Source organism: Rutidosis leptorrhynchoides, chromosome 2 (assembly GCF_046630445.1).
Source record: "Rutidosis leptorrhynchoides isolate AG116_Rl617_1_P2 chromosome 2, CSIRO_AGI_Rlap_v1, whole genome shotgun sequence".
NCBI lineage: Eukaryota > Viridiplantae > Streptophyta > Magnoliopsida > Asterales > Asteraceae > Rutidosis > Rutidosis leptorrhynchoides.
The window spans coordinates 686045865-686068393 of record NC_092334.1 but is presented as its reverse complement, the minus strand read 5'-3'; the positions used below and the strand labels follow the sequence as shown (position 1 = coordinate 686068393).

The 22529-nt window shown below is 35.2% G+C and overlaps 1 protein-coding gene across 1 annotated transcript; it reads right to left on the bottom strand.

Annotated features, from left to right (window-relative positions):
* Positions 1–9196: 9196 nt before the first annotated feature.
* LOC139894023 (calmodulin-binding protein 60 A-like) lies at positions 9197–18588 on the bottom strand. The gene is made up of 8 exons (XM_071877230.1): positions 18480–18588; positions 18139–18265; positions 17326–17404; positions 12236–12288; positions 11282–11772; positions 10536–10696; positions 10214–10420; positions 9197–9969 (listed from the first exon to the last, which is right to left on the bottom strand). Exons 1-8 carry the CDS (start codon positions 18517–18519, stop codon positions 9418–9420), a joined length of 1710 nt encoding a protein of 569 aa, XP_071733331.1. The 5' UTR covers positions 18520–18588; the 3' UTR covers positions 9197–9417.
* Positions 18589–22529: the final 3941 nt, after the last annotated feature.

The window sequence follows — 22529 nt, the reverse complement described above, 5'->3', positions numbered from 1 at the left end:
TATATATAATATTAATTTAAATCGTTATATATATTTAATGAAATAAAATATAAATATCGTTATATTTATTATACTGGTTAAGTAATGAGTTGTCAAAAGTGATTCTAGATATTTATAAAAGTTATATACGTTTTAATAATAAAGTTCTTTTTAAACTGAAAACGTCTTTGTACGTTTGAAAATAGATTAATAGAATAATATGGAAACCAATTCTCCACTAACTTTTGTCTAACTTTCGTAAATGACACTTTTTGTTTTTATTTATAAATAGCTTTACAAATTATTCTGAATATCGTTAAGAGGAATAGATTTTTCTCAAATCATAGTGGACCTCTCAACAGAGACTTGTAATCATAATTCAATGTTTCTGATAATTCAATCATTTAATATATATATATTTTTTTCGTCGAAAATCATATTGAAACAAATACGTTCGTGTAAAGTATTATACGTTTAATACTTTATTAATATTCTCAAGTTATAATATATATATACATATACATATCTATTTATATATAACGGTTCGTGAATCGTCGGAATTTGGTCGAGGTTATAATGAATGTATGAACACAGTTTAAAATTCTTGAGATTTAACTTAACAAACTTTGCTTATCGTGTCGGAATAATATAAAGATTAAAGTTTAAATTTGGTCGGAAATTTCCGGGTCATCACAGACTATCCGCGCAATTTTTTCTAAGATGTTAAGAACATTGTGCCTCTTCATGTATCTCACAGAAAAATTGGTAATGATGGTTAAGATTTGGTAGGATATTTGGTTGGAAAACCAAACGCTTGCTTCTAAACACAATAGGTTGTTCCATCCCGAAGCTGATCAGAATTTTAGCATCTGAGTAGGTTTGTTAACGGTGTTTGAAATTGGGATCTGGTCACATATTATCTTTCTGATCGTTATCTTGCTTTGATCAGTTTACTGGAAATAGATTTATCGAATGGTTGTAAGATATCAAGCCTATTCTTGGCTTTGCGATTTAGAAGACGATGATATTTTCTATGTTAAAGCTATGCGTGTGTTAATCGACAATAACATCCTTCCTTCGTTGAATACGGTGACTAGATGGCATTTTTTCATTTCGAGGAAAGTCGATATTTATTTGTGGGGACTCTCTTATGAACAAGTTGCTAACTCGGTTAAACTTGTCTCGCGAAGGTTTAGACTGACAACATTTGTTGTCCTATTTGTGGTTACAATGTAGAAAGCTCCAACCACACGTTCTTCTGGTATGGCAGAGCAATTATAAAGGAAAGTTCGATTTGGGCCAATATGAATGTACATGCCTTTGTGTCCTGGACTGAATGGGAGACTTGGTTCGATAATTGGATCACTCCAAAGTTAGTTAAAGATTGTTGTATGGTTATCATTGAAGTTGAAGCTTTGCTTTGGAGCCTTTTGAGACACATAAATGATATTGCTTTTGGTTCGCTTGCAGTGAAGAAGGCTTCACGTCGATATAATTTTATTTTTATTTTTCGATTATTTATTTAAGATTTAGAGGCATAAACGATCCATGTAAAACTCTTGGCTTATATAACCATTGTAATTGTGTTAGTTTGTCTCTCTAGCTTCTTGCTAGTGTTTTAACAAGTTTCGCCTAAAAAACGAAAATAGTTGAGATGAACTATCAATGTTGATAACGCTCATTAAGATAAATATTTCTTAGAACAATGCACGTAACATTTTAACAATACATACTTGATATTACATAACTTAAAATTAATTCAGTAGACTATGACTTTACCTTCGTGACATATCATTGTCTTTGTAGACGATATTTGGATCTTAGATCAAACGTGGAACCTAGATGAAAGGCGGAAAACAATAACTAGGGTGAATCGAATACGTGTTTCACTTTTTGGGATCAATCTAACCAACACTACGTTGATATAATCGACGCCTAGAGGTTTGTATTCGGTTGGGGTTTGGTCTGGGACTGTAATCACAGAGAATTACGACGGCTAAAGGGTATTGGGTGTGTTACCTAACAATGAAACCTAAAACCCGTATTTATATATAATGAAACCTACGGCCGATGGTGATAGTCCCTCGACCGATGGTCTCTACCATCGGTCGATGGTCTGAGCAGCCAACCAAACTGCTCGAACCATTTCACGTCATCATATTAAACAATCCAAACACAATGTATTAATGACGTAATCCTTACACGACTGAAATAGAAAATACAAAACGAATAGAACTCATTACAAAATAGAACTTGGGATTATGCACCAACAAACTCCCCCTAAGACCTAGTTCTATATCAAAAATCTTCAATCGTCATTCAATTCATTCATACGGATCGATCACCATATTGTTCAAGTAACACAGCTTAGCTACTTTCACATACTGTTCTGCTTGCACCTTATTCTCGTGTCGATAGAGCATACGATTATAATACAATGTAAAAATATCAGCCTCGGTACAGTTTCGCAGCCAAATCGGATCCAATACACGAATGCATTCAATATCATTCTCATTCACCTTATCCAAAACAATCACAGCTTCCTCAGAATGATCATCATAAAATCACCATCTGAATCTCTGACTCCAATTTTGCGGCAATTTCCTCAATGGTACCTTCTTCATAGTCTTTGCCCGCTTGTTCTTCACAATTCTTCGAGATTCACCAGTTCTAGGATTAACTTTGAAACTGATCCTAGGAAACTGTGGCCTAAAACCTTCCTAATTCTTTGAATTAAAAGCTATTCGAATCTTCTTCACCAGCAACGAAGATCGATCGTTCATTCCACAATACAGCATTCTCAACCTCGCAATCTGCATTAGCTCAAAGTACGGTAGTGACTTGAATCCGTGACCATGTTTGAAATAATCAACGCCAGACTCTCGCTTAACTGCAAACATGTTGAATTCTTCAATGTAAGCCCAGGCTAGAATTCTCCCTTTCGCACTCTTTCTCAGATTAATCATCTTCAAATATTTCGGCTCAAGCTTCGGTTTCTCACAATACTTTCTAATCCTCAAGATATCTCTCCAATCAACTTCCAACTTTTCAGTTCTTTCCTTGTGATTTTTGACAGGCAAAAATCCTTCAGGCAAGACTTCAGTTCGTTCTTTCTCTTTACACTTTCTATCTAAAAGTTCATCATTTGTTCTAAACAACTCCTCAAAACCAGGAAGATCCTCATTCTTATCATTTTGATATGTAGGAAAATCTTCATGAGTAACATCCTCAACTAAATCATCTAAATCTCTATCACTAAAATCCTCTGTAATCTCAGGGCCAAAAGAATCATCCTCAGATGGAGAATCGTCGGACTGTGCGTCAGCAGCTTTAGCTTCCTCTTGCTCTAGACGCACCAGTTCGTCCAGCTCTTCTCTAGAGAGGTTGTGAGGGATCTCTCCCTCTTCTAGTTCATCATAAACAACAGAATGCTTGAGCTCATCCTGTTTAGAAAAGAAATCACTAAAACTATAATCAATTTTAAGAGGAATTACTGACAGTGCTGTAGCTTTGGAGGAACCAGGAGCCTCTACCATTCGATTATCAGTCTCATCCTCAGGCATCTCAACCAGATCAAACTTCTCTTCCCACGCAGTCATCTTAGCCAGAGCTGATGCAGCCAACTTCTTAGCTTGAGTAGCTTCTCGTTTCGCATCAGTTAATAACAACGATTGATCACCAACTTTTCTTTGCAACAGGTCAACTTGCAACGATAGCCTTGTAACATCTATAGACTTAACACGATTCTCCTCCTTCAACTGCTCAATCTTCTCATCCATTTCCTTCCTCATTCTCAAATTATCAGCCATAGCTTGAACATACAAATCATTCAAATTGCGGAGAGTCGAGGAACTAACACCTCCTTCTGTTCCAGCATGAATCGGAGCTTTCGGAGTAGGCGTAGAAACAGTCTCTTGGGAGACTTGTTGAACCACAGGTGGTGACTGTTGCGTTGAAGGACGTTGTTGTTGTTGTTGTTGTTGTTGTTGTTGTGAAGTTTGTTGTCCTCGAGTCTGCGGTATCGGTGTCACTGGTTGAGTTCCAGCCGAACATCCACCGGCATCTTTGTAAACCAACTTGAACCTTCTTTTCAACTTTATCTTTGTTGAAACCTGAAAACTCTCATCTTCAACCATTCTTCTTTTTGATCCCCTTGAAGCTTCTTCAACACCAACATTTGGATTAACACCGCCAATCTCATCAACTTATCCACCAGCACCTGACCCACCAGCCGCTTGAGTATTCACTAGTTGTTCTACTTCTTCATCACTATTCGCTACCTCAAAATCAGGCTCTCGATCAGATAAGCTATTTTCATTTCTCCACTTCTTCCCTGGAGGACACTGATAAGATTCTTTCACAAGATGACACACAAGCTTGCCATCATTAGCACTCTTCATCTGATTCAGTCGATTGAATGTAAGATCTGTCATATGCTTCAACTCAATGACGTCTTTTCTCAATCTAGGCAAATCAACAGTTTGACGATTGATCATAATTTGTAAGAACCTCGGATAAATCAGATATGACTTGCTCGTCACATTCTCCACCAGTAGATCAAAGATAACTCATGAGAAATTGAAATCAGCCTTCAAAACCAAAGCAGCAAACATTCCTTGATAGATCTCGCCCAGTTCGTCAAATCCTCCTTGCAATGGGCTTAAGCACCTCAGCACAACAAGTGACAGATATCTATACGGTGGAGTGAATCCACTTCTTTTAATCGTTGCCCTCGTGATATCACCAGCATATTTGCATCTTAGCACACATCCAGTAATCTTTGTCTTTGACAGCTTCTTCGGCATGTTCTCATCATCCTCGAATAAGAAAGTGTTTCGAATCGTATCTTCAGATATCTTAATCTCCTGACCACAAACAGTACTGACAATAACCTTCCTGTCATCTTCGGTCTCAACCCTTGCATGTTCCCAGAACTCTCTCTGATGTGAGTAATAAGCAGTACAGGGCATAGAGATAGCAGCAAATACTCTTGAACGTTTCAGAAACTCGATTACACCCTTGTACTTACCAGCATTAGGACCTTTCTCATTTAGACATGCAGTGAGATTGGAACCACTGTTAGTTTTCAATCCTGGAAGATCAATAGAAAACGGACCCCCCAAAGACTCAGTATCAGATTCATGAGCAATGTTTTCTGGATCAGCTTGAACACCTGACATTATGAAAATAACTGCAAATACAATTCAAATCAGCACAGAGTATTCATGACATATTTAGACATCACATGGTGATCATAACAGAATATATTACATCATTCAATCTATGATACCAAAGTCACAATACCCTGTTCGAAGTACGATTATTACAGACATAGAATAGTGTATCAATGCTAACAGACTAGCATCATCAAATTACATACTAAGCTGAAAATACATAATAACAAAGACAAACACAGAAACATAAACTCAGAAACACTTATCCCACAATGGGATTCTCTGGCACTAGCTTTTCCTCATATTGAACCACACCAAGTTTCTCAAACACATTATGCAATAAGGCTGCATACGAAAATGGTTCTTCCATCTCAAGAAAATCTTTCATCACATGAATGAGAAAGTGGCCCATATTCACTTGAATACCCTCTAGTAGGCAATACAAAAGCAGAGCTTCAGTACCAGACAATAGATTATCTTCTTCTCTTCTAAAGGTCACATTACTTTTTATTATTCTCAAGTGAATCTCATGTTGTTGTGACACCTCGTCATCACTAATCTCAACCCTACCGGTATTGACTACTTTCCCTGGCTTGCATAACCTTGCAATTATGTCAGACAGTTTGAATCTGTTGGGAATCTTTCAAAGATCTTTGCTAGGATATAGTATTTTAACTCCAGTGTAAGGAACATTTAACAGGTTTGAGAATTCCTCCATGGTCCACTTATACTGTTGGTCAAATAAGCCTGAGTGGACAAATTTCTTCTTGCTAGAGTGGAAAACAATAACTAGGGTGAATCGAATACGTGTTTCACTTTTTGGGATCAATCTAACCAACACTACGTTGATATAATCGACGCCTAGAGGTTTGTATTCGGTTGGGGTTTGGTCTGGGACTGTAATCACAGAGAATTACGACGCATAAAGGGTATTGGGTGTGTAACCTAACAATGAAACCTAAAACCCCTATTTATATATAATCACAGTGACCATCGGCCGGTGGTCTGGGACCTACGGCTGATGGTGATAGTCCCTCGACTGATGGTCTCTACCATCGGTCGATGGTCTGAGCAGCCAACCAAACTGCTCGAACCATTTCACGTCATCATATTAAACAATCCAAACACAATGTATTAATGACGTAATCCTTACACGACTGAAATAGAAAATACAAAACGAATAGAACTCATTACAAAATAGAACTTGAGATTATGCACCAACGGTCTTATAACATGAACCACCTAAGAAAATGCATCTAGGCGTAATTATTTTAGTTGCAATATCAACTCTTGTGACGTTTATGTTTCACCGTATTGAGATATACACTTGACTAATCCAAAGGCAAAGAAACTCAAATGTGGTCTATGAATTGCTAAGGACATCGACAGAGTATATGTTATGTCCATGGATGGCGCCCGCGGGTAACAAGCGCGGGTTCTATATACCCGCGACCCGCCTATCGGGTTTTTTTAGCTCGTTGAGACCCATTGCCCGCTCGCGGGTAAAATATTTCGCCCATGCCCATGATCCGCATAAACCCTTGACCCACGGGTAAACCCGCGGGTAATGATAACATACAACTTCCTTAATTTTTTTTTAGAAAAGTTGGGAAATTTTATTAATTATAAATAATATATACAATTAAAATGTGTAAAATGACGTGAAAATCAAGAATCTTACTTACATGTAATATTATATTTTTAATCATTATTGCATTACAAGTAGAATTTATTTTAAATTGATATTTGTATGTATAAACACGCGGATAAATTAAAAAAAGTCTCATGAATTAGCGGATCTGGTTTTACCCGCGACGGGTAGTATGTACCCGCGACTCGTTGGCGGGTATAATTTTTTACCCGTACTCGTGCCCGCGGGTAAGATTTTATGATTATTCCCGCCCATCACGGATTGAGTACCAGCGGATCACGGGTTTTTTCTCGCCCATTGCCATCTCTAGCCACTTATGTCCAGAATTTGGTCACTTCATACAAGTTGTTTAATACTCCTCGGTTACAATTTAATAATCCAAAGGTAAAAAACACTCGATTTAAGAAAAAATGATTGTCACATGTAATTTTTTGTCTACTTGCCAGTATTACCTCTTACTTTTTACTTACATTTTTGTCTTTAATAAATTAAGGGTATAAAAGTAATCAAAACAATTATTATTATCTATTATGCTAGTGGACTATTTATTTGAGACGGATAAAAAAAAGAAAGATAAATTATTATTTTCGGACGAAACAAAAAAGAAAGATGAAATATTAATTTGTGACGGACTAAAACATAAAGATAGACTATTAATATGAGAGGGAAGAAGTACTCTAATAGTAATAGTATGTGAGAATTTTGTTCAAGATATGCAATTCATTTCATGTTATATTGTTTATAATATTCTTATAACAAAATCTTTGATTTCAGTATTTCACGGATCATAAAACAAGAAGTATTACTAGATATGCATAAGGAATTGTTTTAACCTTCAGCCTTTTATTTAACTTATATTGTTCTACGGAGTAATTCGTTTGTAACATATACTATATGTTACTTAATCAAGACATCTCGTGTTTAACATGTGAAAATGATTACTCATGTCACATAAATCAGTAAAAGGCATAGTTTACCTTTTTATGCAAACAAATGATTGAGGGATTTGTATGTTGTTGAGTATGCATGATGCATGCTTATAAACGTATTCAAGTACCAAACATGGAGCAGGCTAAACAAAAAAGGTAACACATGAAACAGAATGTAGACAAAAAGTAAAAGAATTTACCAAACATCATTCATATGTTTTCTTTATGCTTACATTCTTCTCTTTACCAACATTTAAAAAGTTATCGACATGTATAACAAGAATACCAGTAATATACTTTTACTTTTTTTAAATAACATTTTGTCTATAAAGGTAAATTATTTTTTATTTTTTTGTGAAAGGCTACTAATTTTTTTTTGAACAAATATTTTTTAGAAAAGGTAAATTTTATTGAGATAAAGATTTATCAACCAATAAAATGATTCACTAATAATAAATATATATTTTAGTATTTTGTTAACTATCGTCGATAATGATTTAAAATGGTTTGAGGAAGCCCATTATAAAGATCTAGAAAGTGGGCTAGAGTATTAACCGTCCTGCATCTTTATAATGGGCTGAACAGCTGGGCTTGGATCCTTGTATTGAGTCGTATCATGACTTTTATAAATGTTAGTGATTTTAATGTTATCTAACCGCCATTTTAGGTAATTGAGATTGAGATTTATTTGAAAACAAATTCATATAGTTATACTTGACACCCGTTTTGGAGAGTGTTGACTACACGCCGTAAGAGGTGACTAGACACTGTCGCAGAAATTGAAGGGTCATGGGCGCGCCCCTTTGCGGGGTACAAGGGGTAGCGCCCCTAGTTGGGGTCCCGCTCCCAAGTGAGCGTGCGGGGGTCGAGGAGACGCTGTGGGGTCGGGGGCAGCGACCCGGCTTGAAAATTTTGGGTACAGTATCGTATAACGAATCGTAACATATATCCCAATGAATTTTTTCGCCAACTATTACAGTTTTTCAGGTAACATTTTTTCCGGCCAAAACGAAAGGTTGCAGTCTTTCGTACACCCTTTCGCTGCATCTTTTTAAGTTGTAACCGAATTTAACATGTTTTTCCTCCCTAAAACATTCATTTGTTTTTTTTTATTACGAATTAAAATATACATACAGATTCTCTCATACGCTTTGGATTTAATTCTTCTTGCATGGATTCAAATCTCGTTTTTTTGTTTTGTTTTTTTTTTTTTTTTTTTTTCTCAATTAGAATTTCCTCATACCCTTTTCTTGTAGGCTTAAGTGATCTCACGATTCAAGAACCAATCGAGTTATCAATTACAACCTCAATTTCCTACAATAAACAGGCTGAGTGTTGGATAATGAGTATGATCACTTTTGTAAGATTGGAATCAAAACACGTTTATCTGATGGAACTAACTTACTAACACTTATAGTGTTTCTCTATTAGACAAAACCTTAGCTCACATGACTAAAATGAAATACAAAAAATGGACCCAAAAAGACAACTAACAGCATCGTTCGTCTATTATGAACTCAAACCCAACCATGCATTCGAAATTTATGTTTTTAGAATACAGCTACATAATGAATACAAAGAATGTAAAATGAAACATTAAAGAACAATAATACATTGAATATACACACACCACTTTTACCTGCTATGCATAAAAGTGAAACCATAAATTCGAACTTCTTTTACTTTAGAACCAAGTAGTCTCATTCAATGCTTCAACGTTTGACGATGTATCTCCTTTTCGTATCTCTAACATGAGCGATAACCATTTCACGACACTCGATACAATCTTCCATCTCCTTTGAGCTTTGCCAGTAGCAGAACACGGAAACAAAAACCTATCAACTGCACATTGCAGATCACTAGGTGATGAGCTACCAAGATACTGCAGGTGCATCGATGAGCTCGGGTCACAAATCAAGGTGTTATCCACGTGGCACTCAAAGTCCATAGGCTGGTGATCAAATCCAACATCCATGGGACCCACGTTGTTTGGGCCGGCTTCAGACAAGGTGGGTGGAATGATATCCGGGGATGGAGGTTTCATCTGTGGGTAATCGAATCGGCCTTTTTGTAAATAAGTATTGCTTTCAAGATTTGTGGTTTGCATTTGAGTGGGTAGCGGGTAAAGATCTTCGGTAAACGAGCAAAGGCTGGTTCTAAGAGAAGCTTCATCGTCGTATGTGACAACCTTATCCGCTTGTTGAAATGCACATATTACCAATTTGTGGGCTTCGGCCTGTATATATGAAATTAGAGTTAAGTTTATAATTTTATGTTTAAGGTGGCAAAATGGGCGGTGTGTAATAGGTCAAAACATGATGAACTCAGAATACCCGTTGTCTACAATTATCAGAACGATTTTAGCAACTTTTTCTTAATGAGTAATGGAATACTTTCTCTATGATGGTTAAGGTGGCAAAATGGGCGGGTCAACTGTGTTGTGTGACGGGTCAAAACAGGTAATTGTTTCAGAAGCTAACCTTTTCAGTTTCGGAGAGCACATCGGAAACGACATATTTGCAATCTGAAAGAACACCAAGGACTTGTCCTACAACGTTAAAAACGACACCGTCTCGTTTCTGATATTGAGGACAATACAAGTATAATTTGTTATCGTCTATCACACATCTCGAAGCATGCTCCACAACAACTTCCCACATCTTAGCAGACATACCAGGGCCAAGAATCTGTATGCACAAAACTTTATGATTAAACGTATAATAAGGTAGTAAGTATTATTAAAAGCAGTTTAAGCATCACATGATTCACAAATTATTATGCACTAATTTACACAAATCATACGTTCCGAAGCGTTGTGGGGTCCAGGTGGTAAAGAACTAATAAGTCTTTAACTGTTTTGACCCTTTCCTTGTTCAACCGCTTGTGAAAAGCTCCGTCCTTGCTGATTTTTTCTAGTCTCCATACCTCATCGGACAAATAAGGCGGGTGATGTTTCTTGTATACTGTAGAAAAAAACAGATGAATCACATTTTAGATTATATTAAAAAATAATTATATAATGAAAATTTATGAAATTTTAGATAATGTGAAGTGCTAAGCAGAAAACAGAAGACTAAAGTGGTCAATTATCTAAACAATTTTATGAAATTTTGCAGACTCATGATTGATCAGTAGGAGTGCAGGAAATGAAAGGTTAAAGCTTTGAGTAGATAATAAAAAAAGTTAAAGGTAGCAACATGGGCGGGTCAGGTAACGTACAGTCATTTTGATACGGGTTAAATAAGGCCAGTTTGAGTAGACTCCTAAACACATTTTTGCCTACTGTTAAGATTCTATATATAGATAATCATGTGCTAGTACAAAGCTAATATTATCACCACACATAACAACGATATAATACAGTCAAAACAACCGATTTCTAAGTAAACGGGTCATAAACGCCACCTCCAATAAAATATAGGATTTTGCTAACAACGAGTCAACGACCTAAGAACTGTCATTAACATGCATAAAATAATTAAACGGTTTAAATAGTATCGTTTTTAAGTCAGTAAGTAACCACATCCTAAAATATATAACACACTTACGTTCCCCACGATGATCCCTAACAACAAACGACTCCGACTTTGCTTCTCTCACTCTAATCCCGTCACAATTATCCAAAACGCGTGCTCCCAATCTAAACTTACGACTCCTCGTCCAACTCGAATTATCTGTAAAAAAAATATCGCCCACTAAACCTACGCCTTCGTTAAGATTCAAAACTGCATTCCCATTAAGAAGCGGTTTCTTCCCTCGCCTCTCCTTAACGATATTCGCGTTAAACTCTTCGAGCGTCCAATTGTCACCAACGTCGTTATCAAAGTCCCCCTCAAGAACCACTACTTCCACCTTCGCTGATGATTCTTTCCCGCTCGTGACTGTTTTCCCGCTATGAGTATCAACTAGTGCGACTTTTAGCATATTGCAGTCTTCTCCTTCGATACGGGTTCCAGTAAAAACAGGAAGAGATAATGCAGTTAAGAACTGTAACTGTAAACTTCTGGGTAAAAAAGATTCCGTCTCATGCTCACAATTCCTATGGAAAAATAAAATTAGAGATAGATTATATCATAATCGACCCATTTATAAGTAAATATGTCAAAAACTGTTCGAGACATAAAAAATGACCCTTCTAACCTTAATCTTTTGAGTACATATAAATATAAAAATATACTAGTACTAATTTGTTTGCTAACAGAATTATGGTGATTAAATTATATAAGAAATGAATTCTCGTGATCTGATTAATAGAAAAAAATAGATATAAATGAATGGATTATTGATTAGGTCTTCAAAGTTTTGGACCATTTCAAAATTTTGAATCATATCCGGTTGCACACTTTGCACGTAAGATTTACACTTTTTCAGGAGTAAAAAGTGTAAATATATAATTTTATTAAAATAAAAGAAACTAATTCCACCCGAATATGTGGATAACAAGATACTGAAATACAGAAGTCAATTAACTAATATTCATCATGCAGAATCATACACCTTACCACTTCAAGTTAGCTATATGTTTTTCCAATGCTAGTTCAACTTCTTCTTTCACCTGCACACCAATACATTCATCTAATAAGCAAATTTAAGATTTACTGTTTTATATGAAATTTAGCATGCAAATATTGTTGGAAAATAAACTTGATTTTGGGCTATTTGTTTTGGATTTGAGCTTGCAAGTATACAAATATTTTGGATCAAGATTATAGCCCATTATGTAGAAGCTTCTTGTAATATGTAGTAGTGAAAGTGTGTAGAATGTGTGTAGAATAATCTTGTAAAATATCTAGGTCTAGAAATACTAGGAAATATCTAGATAGTAGTAGATGATGGAGTGATCTAGACTACTCCATTGAGTAGTATAAATAGAGGGCTTCACCCCTCATTTGTAATCAAGCAAAAAAGCAATTCAATAAGCAATAAAAGAAGAGTTTTCAAGATCAATCAAACTTCTAAATCATCAATCATCTCTCCCACAAATAATATACATAACCTCCTATTTCCAACAAATTGGTATCAAGAGCTTGGTTCGACAAGATGATGGCCAACAATGTCATCACGTTTCCTCGCCTCACAAAGGATAATTATGATCGATGGAGCATTCAAATGAAGACCTTCCTAGGTGGACAAGACTTATGGGAGATTGTGGAGGAAGGCTATGAGGAACCTGCAGAAAAAGGTCCTCTCGGCAAGGAGAAAAAATTAATGAAGACGAACGATCAAAAGGCTCTTTCCATCATCCAACAAAGTGTAGATGATGGAGCTTTTGAGAAAATTGCAAGTGCAACCACCGCCAAGAAAGCATGGGAGATCTTGGAGAATTCTCACAAGGGAGTTGAAAAGGTGAAAAAGGTTCGACTACAAACACTACGAGGTGAGTTCGAATCCTTAAATAAGAAAGACTCAGAATCAATTTCTGATTATTTTACAAGAGTCTTGGCGGTTGTCAATCAATTAAAGAGGAATGGTGAAACTCTAAGTGATGTAAGAGTCATTGAGAAGATTCTTAGATCATTAGATTCAAAATTCGACTATATAGTCGTAGCCATTGAAGAATCTAAAGATCTAGAATCAATGACTATCGATGAACTCATGGGTTCACTACAAGCCCATGAAGAGAGGTTCAATAAGAAAAATAAGGAGCCTTTGGAGCAAGCTTTACAAGCAAAACTCTCTTTCAAAGAAGAGAACAGTGAAAAGACTCATCAAACGAGTCAACGAGGTCGTGGTCAAGTACGTGGCCGAGGACGAGGACAAGGATATATCAAACGTGGAGGTTATAGTTCTTACAGAAATGAAGAAAGAAGTCAAGATTTTCACCCGACAAGAGGTCGCGGGAGAGGCTACACAAGTAGAAGGCCAAGGTATGACAATTCTCAAACCAAATGCTATAATTGTCATAAATTTGGCCACTATGCCTCGGAATGCGAGAAGTCAAACAATTACGTGCAAGAAAGAGCAAATTTAGTGCAAGAAGATACCGAAGCCGTGAAAAACACTTTGTTACTAGCATGCAAAGGTGAAGATAACGGAGAATCAAATTTGTGGTATCTCGACACGGGTGCAAGCAACCATATGTGCGGTGACAAAAACATGTTTGTGGAGTTAGACGAGGTAATTAGTGGAAATATCACCTTCGGAGATTCCTCTAAAGTCCCGGTTAAAGGCAAATGTAAGATTCTCATCCGCTTGAAAAATGGAAGGCATCAATTTATCTCTAACGTGTATTATGTGCCCAATATGAAGACGAATATACTGAGTATTGGACAACTCTTGGAGAAAGGCTATGATATTCACATGATAAATCGTACCCTTTCTTTAAGAGACAAAAAAGGAGGTTTGATTGCTAAGGTGCCAATGTCAACGAATAGGATGTTCATGCTAAATATTCAACATGACATTCCAAGATGTTTAAAAGCATGTTTCAAAGATAATTCTTGGCTTTGGCACATGAGATACGGGCACTTAAATTTTGGAGGCTTAAAATTATTATCAAGTAAAGGAATGGTGAAGGGTTTGCCTCCAATTAATCATCCGGATCAAATATGTGAGGGATGCCTTCTAGGAAAGCACTTTCGAAACAGTTTTCCAACAGAAGCTTCTAGTAGAGCGAAGAAACCTCTAGAACTTATTCACACGGATGTGTGTGGACCCATCAGCCCACCGTCTTTTGGTAAAAATAGATATTTTCTTCTATTCATTGATGATTTTAGTCGAAAGACATGGGTCTATTTTCTAAAAGAGAAGTCGGAAGCTTTTGGAATGTTCAAGAAGTTTAAAGCATTTGTGGAGAATCAAAGTGGTCTCACCATAAAGGCGTTGAGATCCGATCGTGGAGGAGAGTTCACATCCAAGGAATTCAAGGAATTTTGCGACAACAATGGGTTACGACGTCCTCTAACCCTTCCGTATTCACCTCAGCAAAATGGTGTTACGGAAAGAAAAAATAGGACCATTCTTGATATGGCTCGGAGTATGTTAAAGAGCAAAAGGATGCCTAAGGAGTTTTGGGCTGAGGCAGTGGACTGTGCGATCTATCTAGCAAATCGTTCGCCCACTAGAAGCATCAAGAACAAAACGCCCATTGAAGCTTGGAGTGGAAGGAAGCCCGGCATCTCACACCTTCGAGTGTTCGGAAGTGTGGCATATGCTCATGTGCCAGATCAGAAGAGGACGAAGCTCGATGATAAAAGCGAGAAACTCATATTCGTGGGCTATGACTCAAGTTCGAAGGGTTACAAGTTATACAATCCCAAGACCGGTAAAGTAATCTCAAGTCGAGATGTGGTGTTCGATGAAGAAGAAACATGGGATTGGAATGTTCCCGAAGAGGAGAACTACGACTTTCTCCCTTATCCATTCGAGAGTACTGCAAGGAACGAAGAATATCTAGAAGTTCAAGAACCTTCTAGTACACCATCTCCGCACTCTCCACGTACTCCAACCACTACACCTAATGAAGTGACACCAACATCAGGAGGAGAATCAAGTAGGCCACAACATCACACAAGGAGCATTGAGGAGTTGTACGAGGTAACTCAACCTATGGAGGATCTAACATTGTTCAGCCTTCTTGCCGATTGTGAGCCAATAAGTTACGAAGATGCAGCAAAAAGCCAAAAGTGGAAACGTTCCATGGACGAGGAGATTCAAGCAATCGAGAAGAATGATACGTGGGATCTTGCTACACTTCCAAAAGGGCATAAGGCTATTGGTGTAAAGTGGGTGTACAAGGCCAAGAAGAATTCCAAAGGTGAAGTTGAAAGATACAAGGCAAGGTTGGTGGCGAAGGGATATAGTCAACGAGCTGGCATAGACTATGAAGAAGTATTTGCTCCCGTCGCTCGTCTAGAAACTATAAGATTAATAATCTCACTTGCGGCTCAGCATAATTGGAAGATTTATCAAATGGATGTCAAATCCGCGTTCCTTAATGGCCACTTAGAAGAAGAAGTCTATATAGAACAACCTTTGGGATACATCGTGAAAGGCCAAGAGAATAAGGTGCTGAAATTGAAAAGGGCCTTATATGGGTTGAAGCAAGCGCCTCGAGCATGGAATAGCAGGATAGACAAGTATTTCCAACAGAATGGCTTTACAAAATGCCCACATGAGCATGCTCTCTATACCAAAGTAAGCAAGGAAGGAGATGTTATGATTGTGTGCCTATATGTGGATGACTTAATATTCACTGGCAGTAATCCCAAAATGTTTGATGAGTTCAAGAAAGCAATGGTTCGGGAGTTCGAGATGACCGACATTGGACTTATGGCTTACTATCTTGGGATCGAGGTAAAACAAAAGAAAGAAGGAATATTCATATCCCAAGAAGGTTATGCGAATGAGGTGCTCAAGAAGTTTAAGATGAATGACTGCAAGTCAATGAACACACCGGTGGATTGCAATCTCAAATTGTCAAAAGATGATGAAGGACACTTGGTGGACCCAGCACAATACAAGAGTTTGGTTGGAAGTCTGAGGTACCTAACCTGCACGAGACCAGATATTCTCTACGGAGTTGGACTAGTAAGTCGATATATGGAAGCACCTACAATAAATCACTTGAAGGCGGCCAAGAGGATACTTCGCTACATCAAAGGTACGATTGACTATGGCCTGTTTTATTCGCCTTCTGAGCACTTCAAGCTAGTTGGATACAGTGATAGTGATTGGGCTGGAGACATAGATGATCGTAAGAGTACGAGTGGTTTCGTGTTCTATATGGGAGATACGGCGTTCACATGGAGCTTGAAGAAGCAACCCATTGTGACTCTGTCAACGTGTGAAGCCGAGTTTGTAGCAGCAACATCGTGCACCTGTCATGCAATATGGCTCAGGAAGTTACTAAATGAGCTTAAGTTTTTTCAAAAGGAATCTACAGAGATATATGTGGATAACAAGTCTGCGATTGCTCTAGCGAAGAATCCAGTCTTCCATGATAGAAGCAAGCACATTGATACGAAATACCATTACATCAGAGAGTGTGTTACAAATAAAGAGGTGCAGATAAAGTACGCGAAGTCACTTGACCAAGTTGCAGATATTTTCACAAAGCCTCTAAAACACGAGACGTTTCAGAGATTACGGAATATGCTCGGAGTAACGAAATCAAGTTTAAGGGGGGCTGTTGGAAAATAAACTTGATTTTGGGCTATTTGTTTTGGATTTGGGCTTGCAAGTATACAAATATTTTGGATCAAGATTATAGCCCATTATGTAGAAGCTTCTTGTAATATGTAGTAGTGAAAGTGTGTAGAATCTGTGTAGAATAATCTTGTAAAATATCTAGGTCTAGAAATACTAGGAAATATCTAGATAGTAGTAGATGATGGAGTGATCTAGACTACTCCATTGAGTAGTATAAATAGAGGGCTTCACCCCTCATTTGTAATCAAGCAAAAAAGCAATTCAATAAGCAATAAAAGAAGAGTTTTCAAGATCAATCAAACTTCTAAATCATCAATCATCTCTCCCACAAATAATATACATAACCTCCTATTTCCAACAAATATTACTTTTCATTTCGTCAAGATATGTACATTGTGACATTAAAAATGAAATTAGAAGGATATAAAAGATTATCACGTACTACTCTCCGAATCAAGGGCTCCAAAACCGGCTCGACATACTTGTGGATGGTACAAAACTTCATCACCTCAATCACTGCACTGTGTACATCAAGGAAACAAAAAACTCAACACCATTTGATACATTTCAATAAGTGTTTATTCTCATTAATATATGGTTTGAGTAATGCACACATTAACAGGCCTTAAAGTGTTAACCACACTCTTATGTATGTATACAAATAATTACTTTCCATATAATCTGGTAAATAAGCAACTAAACGTTGTTTTTTATTCTAAAGTAAATATTCAGAATTTAATCTGTTATAAGCATGTAAATGAATAAAACAACAGCAAAGAACACATTGAATCATACAAGGGCTGTTTATCATATTTTGGAGGCCCTATCCAAACAAATATATTTCTTAAAACGACGACGTTTTAAAATTAAACAAAGAAACACAACTTATAGAAAACGTTTAACAATCACCATAACTACTACGAGTATTAATCTGACTCAACGACTAATCTTGATATGTAACGATCGTTTTGTTTTGAATACACTTGTATTAGGTATTTAGGTACAAATTTTGACACCCTATACCGTCACATATTTAATAAACCTGTAATTTTCTTAAATATTATAATTTGTAATTAACACATGTATATATAATATATAATAGGTATATATTTAATTGAATTAATAAGCATATTATATGTAAATAATAATATATAATTTTTTTTTAAATTAATTAAATACTGCTTAACGTGTGCTATCCATATAGATCTAGTAGTACAAAGTTCATAAAAAGAAACATATCGAGTGTTAAACTTACTTTCTGAAAGAAGGACGTTTGCGACTATGTTCTTGTTCCTCGGATGCTTTAAAGCTGGTGTCGATATAATTATCATCGTCGTCCTTTTGCCGTTTCTGGGACATGTTTAGGAGTAGTATCTGAAAAACTGAATGTAAAATTGTATAGCAATTAATTAATTATTAAGGTGAAAATTGTGAACAAATGAATAAACAGTGAGTTGATGAGGATGACATGAAAACGACAAACATGGCCAAAATAACATGCGGTGTCGTATCAAAAATCAGAACAAGAAAAAACATTCTTTTGAAAATTAATTGCAAAAAAACAAATGACTAGTTTGGACTGGAGACTGTACGTACGGAAAATGCCGAAACTTTGGTCCATGGTCCATACAAACATATCATGGATTTAAGTGAATTTAGGATATTGTATTCGATCCGCTATGTATATATTATTTCATTATTTCATATCTATAATCTAAATTTTTACATCTACATTATATGTATACCTACCATATATATATTATACGTACGATATATCGTAGTCAGGATGTAGAGTGGTCACCAGTTTTATTCCCTAATCCCTGTCCTTTTATCACTTCTCACCTCTCATTTCCCTTTCTACTGAATTTCCAAGCAACAAAACCCACTTTGGCTTCTTACATAGTACTTATTTCATCAAAAATCAAACAAATTAACATGCAATTAGCTTTTAAAAGAAATATTCAAAGACAGTGGCCGATCTAGAATTGGTAGTCACTGATGTCACCGGTTAAAACCTAAAAAATAATTTCTACTAGATGTCTTATTCCAATGGTGTCACTAAAAAAATGTATACTATCTAGTGGGGTGTCACTAGTTAAAAATCCAATAAAAATTTCACTACATCGCGTATTTCAGTAGCGTCCCGTGCAATCACTACGGCTAGTAGATCTGCTGTGTTCAAAGATATCAATCTAATTTGAAAGTTTCAAAGCCAACGGCCATCACCGGAACTTAGAATTTTCTTTTTTTAAAAGAAAATTCTTTAGGGGGTGATATGGATAAATTTGAATATTTGATGTGTGACTTGTGACTGTAATATTAAAAGACGAGTAACATATATATATATATATATATATATATATATATATATATATATATATATATATATATATATATATATATATTTTTTTTTTTTTTACTTTTACAAATCATAAATGGTACACTAATAAGTCAAATCTTTGAAGAGTCACCATTTCGAGTATCTTTGACAACAATTATGCAGTTTACATTTTAAAGAAACTTAAAATTAAAAAGTGTTGTGATAAAGTAAATATGGATGACAGCTACTCCTAATTATAAGTCAAATAATGCACAGTAAATCATGTATTATAAATACCTCATTAAATGTAATCATGTAACTTGCTTGAATGATATATATATTTCATATACACACACACACACACACTCTCTCTCTCTCTCTCTCTCTCTCTCTCTCTCTCTCTTTATATCCTCTAATAATTATCAATAGTTCACAGTCAAAAATCACATCACTAAAGGTAGTTATAAGTCAACTGAATTATAACACGTCACTAAAGGTAGTTATAAGCCTACTGAATTATAACACGTCACTAAAGGTAGTTATAAGCCTACTGAATTATAACACGTTATCAGCACGAAGTGCTCCGTATAATCAAGAAAATGTCAAACTTATCAAAGCTTGAGTTTGATGCCCTAGACGTATCGGGAACAAACTACACATCATGGGTCATGGATGTAGAAATAAATCTTGGATCATTGGGTATTCTAGAAACTTTAAAAGAAAACAATACTTGTTCTGATCAAGATAAATTAAAAATCAATTGTTTTTATTCGCAAACATATTGATATCACTGATAATGCTAAAAACGAACAAATATTTCATAGCATTATCCCCCAAGAAAGACAAGCTTTTAGTTGCAATTGTTCTATTTACAAGTGATATTCGTTCAAATAATAAAAGGTGAAGACAAAAGACAGATTTGACGAATTGAAGACGTAAACGACCAAAAAGCTCAAAAGTACAAAATACAATCAAAGTGGTTCCAATTATTGATAAGAAACGTCTCAAAATTACAAGAGTACAAGACGCGAAACGCAAAGTACAAGATATTAAATTATACGCAAGGACGTTCGAAAATCCGGAACCGGGACCAAAGTCAACTCTCAACGCTCGACGCAACGGACCTAAAATTACAAGTCAACTATGCACATGAATATAATATAACATATAATTAATTCTTAAAATTAATACATATATTATATTATATATTATAAACGTCGGCAAGCTAGGAAACAAGCTCTTGTGAGCTGGAAAAAGGGGCCATGCGATCGCATGGCCTGGAAGAACAAATTCCATGCGATCGCATGGCAGTAGGTGGCTGGCCACATCCTATAAATTTCGCAGTTTGGTGATTAGTTTTATATATCTTTCCTCTATCTCTCACTCGTATAATATATATATATATATATATATATATATATATATATATATATATATATATATATATATATATATATATATATATATATATATATATATATATATATTATAATTATAATTTTAATTTTAATTTTAATTCTAATAATAAGGGTATGTTAGCGAATGTTGTAGGAGTGTAAGTCGAAATTCTGTCCGTGTAACGCTACGCTATTTTTAATCATTGTAAGTTATGTTCAACCTTTTTAATTTAATGTCTCGTAGCTAAGTTATTATTATGCTTATTTAATGCCGAAGTAATCGTGATGTTGGGCTAAATATTAAAATTGGGTAATTGGGCTTTGTACCATAATTGTGGTTTGGACAAAAGAACGACACTTGTGGAAATTAGACTATGGGCTATTAATGGGCTTTATATTTCTTTAATTAAATGATAGTTTGTTAATTTAATATAAAGATTTACAATTGGACGTACCTATAAATAACCATATACACTCGATCGGACACGATGGACGGGATATTTATAAGTACTAATAATCGTCCATTTAACCGGACACGAGAATGAATTAATAGTTAATGGACTTATTAAAACAGGGGTGAATTATATACAAGGACACTTGGTATAATTATAGTTTAAGTCCCCAATTAGTTGGAATATTTGACTTCGGATATAAGGATAATTTGACGAGGACACTCGCACTTTATATTTATGACTGATGGACTGTTATGGACAAAAACCAGACGGACATATTGAATAATCCAGGACAAAGGACAATTAACCCATGGTAATAAACTAAAATCAACACGTCAAACATCATGATTACGGAAGTTTAAATAAGCATAATTTATATATTTCATATTTAATTGCACTTTTAATTATCGCACTTTAATTTATTGTCATTTATCGTACCTTTTAATTATCGCAATTTTATTTTATCGCACTTTCATTATCGTTATTTACTTTATGCTTTAAATTAAGTTATTTTTAATATTTTACATTAGGTTTTAACTGCGACTTAAGTTTTAAAATCGACAAACCGGTCATTAAATGGTAAAAAACCCCCTTTTTATAATAATAATATTTCTTATATATTTTTGTATTTTTACAATTATAGTTTTTAAAAATATAGCGTTAAGCTTGTTTAAAAGTTCCCTGTGGACGAACCGGACTTACTAAAAACTACACTACTATACGATTAGGTACACTGCCTATAAGAGTTGTAGCAAGGTTTAGGTATATCCACTCTATAAATAAATAAATCACTTGTGTAAAATTGTATCGTATTTAATAGTATTTCCTTGTAAAAATTAATACTATTTTATATACACCTCGCATAACATCAAGTATTTTTAGCGCCGCTGCCGGGGAACTCTTGCTTAAACGCCGGAAGCGCAACGCTATATATATATAAAAAAGATTTTATTAGAGTTTTATTAAGTTTTTATTAAAAATATACGTTTTTTTTTTAAAATATAAAAAAATAAAAACAAAAATTTATATATATATATATATATATATATATATATATATATATATATATATATATATTTAAGAGTTTGTAACATATATATATATATATATATATATATATATATATATATATATATATATATATATATATATATATATATAAATTATAAAGTTTCTTTATCTTTATTTTTAGTTTTTAAGAATTAAATTTTTATTTAATTTATATAAATATTTATTTATATTAAAAACAGAAAAAACAGAAAGAAAAAAAATATATAAAAACACTCGAGGCCCGGTACTGTAGCAGCCCAAAACCTGGCCCGAAACCCTAGCTCATGCGATCGCATGAGCCAGAAGGTAAAAGTCCATGCGATCGCATGACTGGTTCTGACACGCCACAGTTGACTGATTACAGCAATAATTACAGAGTATATTATTATTATTAAAACCCTAATTAGGGTTTAATTTTAAATTAATT

Bases quoted from the DNA above. Each gene is read 5' to 3' on its own strand.
- LOC139894023 (XM_071877230.1), bottom strand. From the start codon at position 18,519: ATGTTTGTATGGACCATGGACCAAAGTTTCGGCATTTTCC. The intron at 18,266-18,479 runs GTACGTACAGTC...TTTTACATTCAG, and splicing joins CCAAAGTTTCGGCATTTTCC to TTTTTCAGATACTACTCCTA. The intron at 9,970-10,213 runs GTTAGCTTCTGA...TCATATATACAG, and splicing joins TGCTCTCCGAAACTGAAAAG to GCCGAAGCCCACAAATTGGT.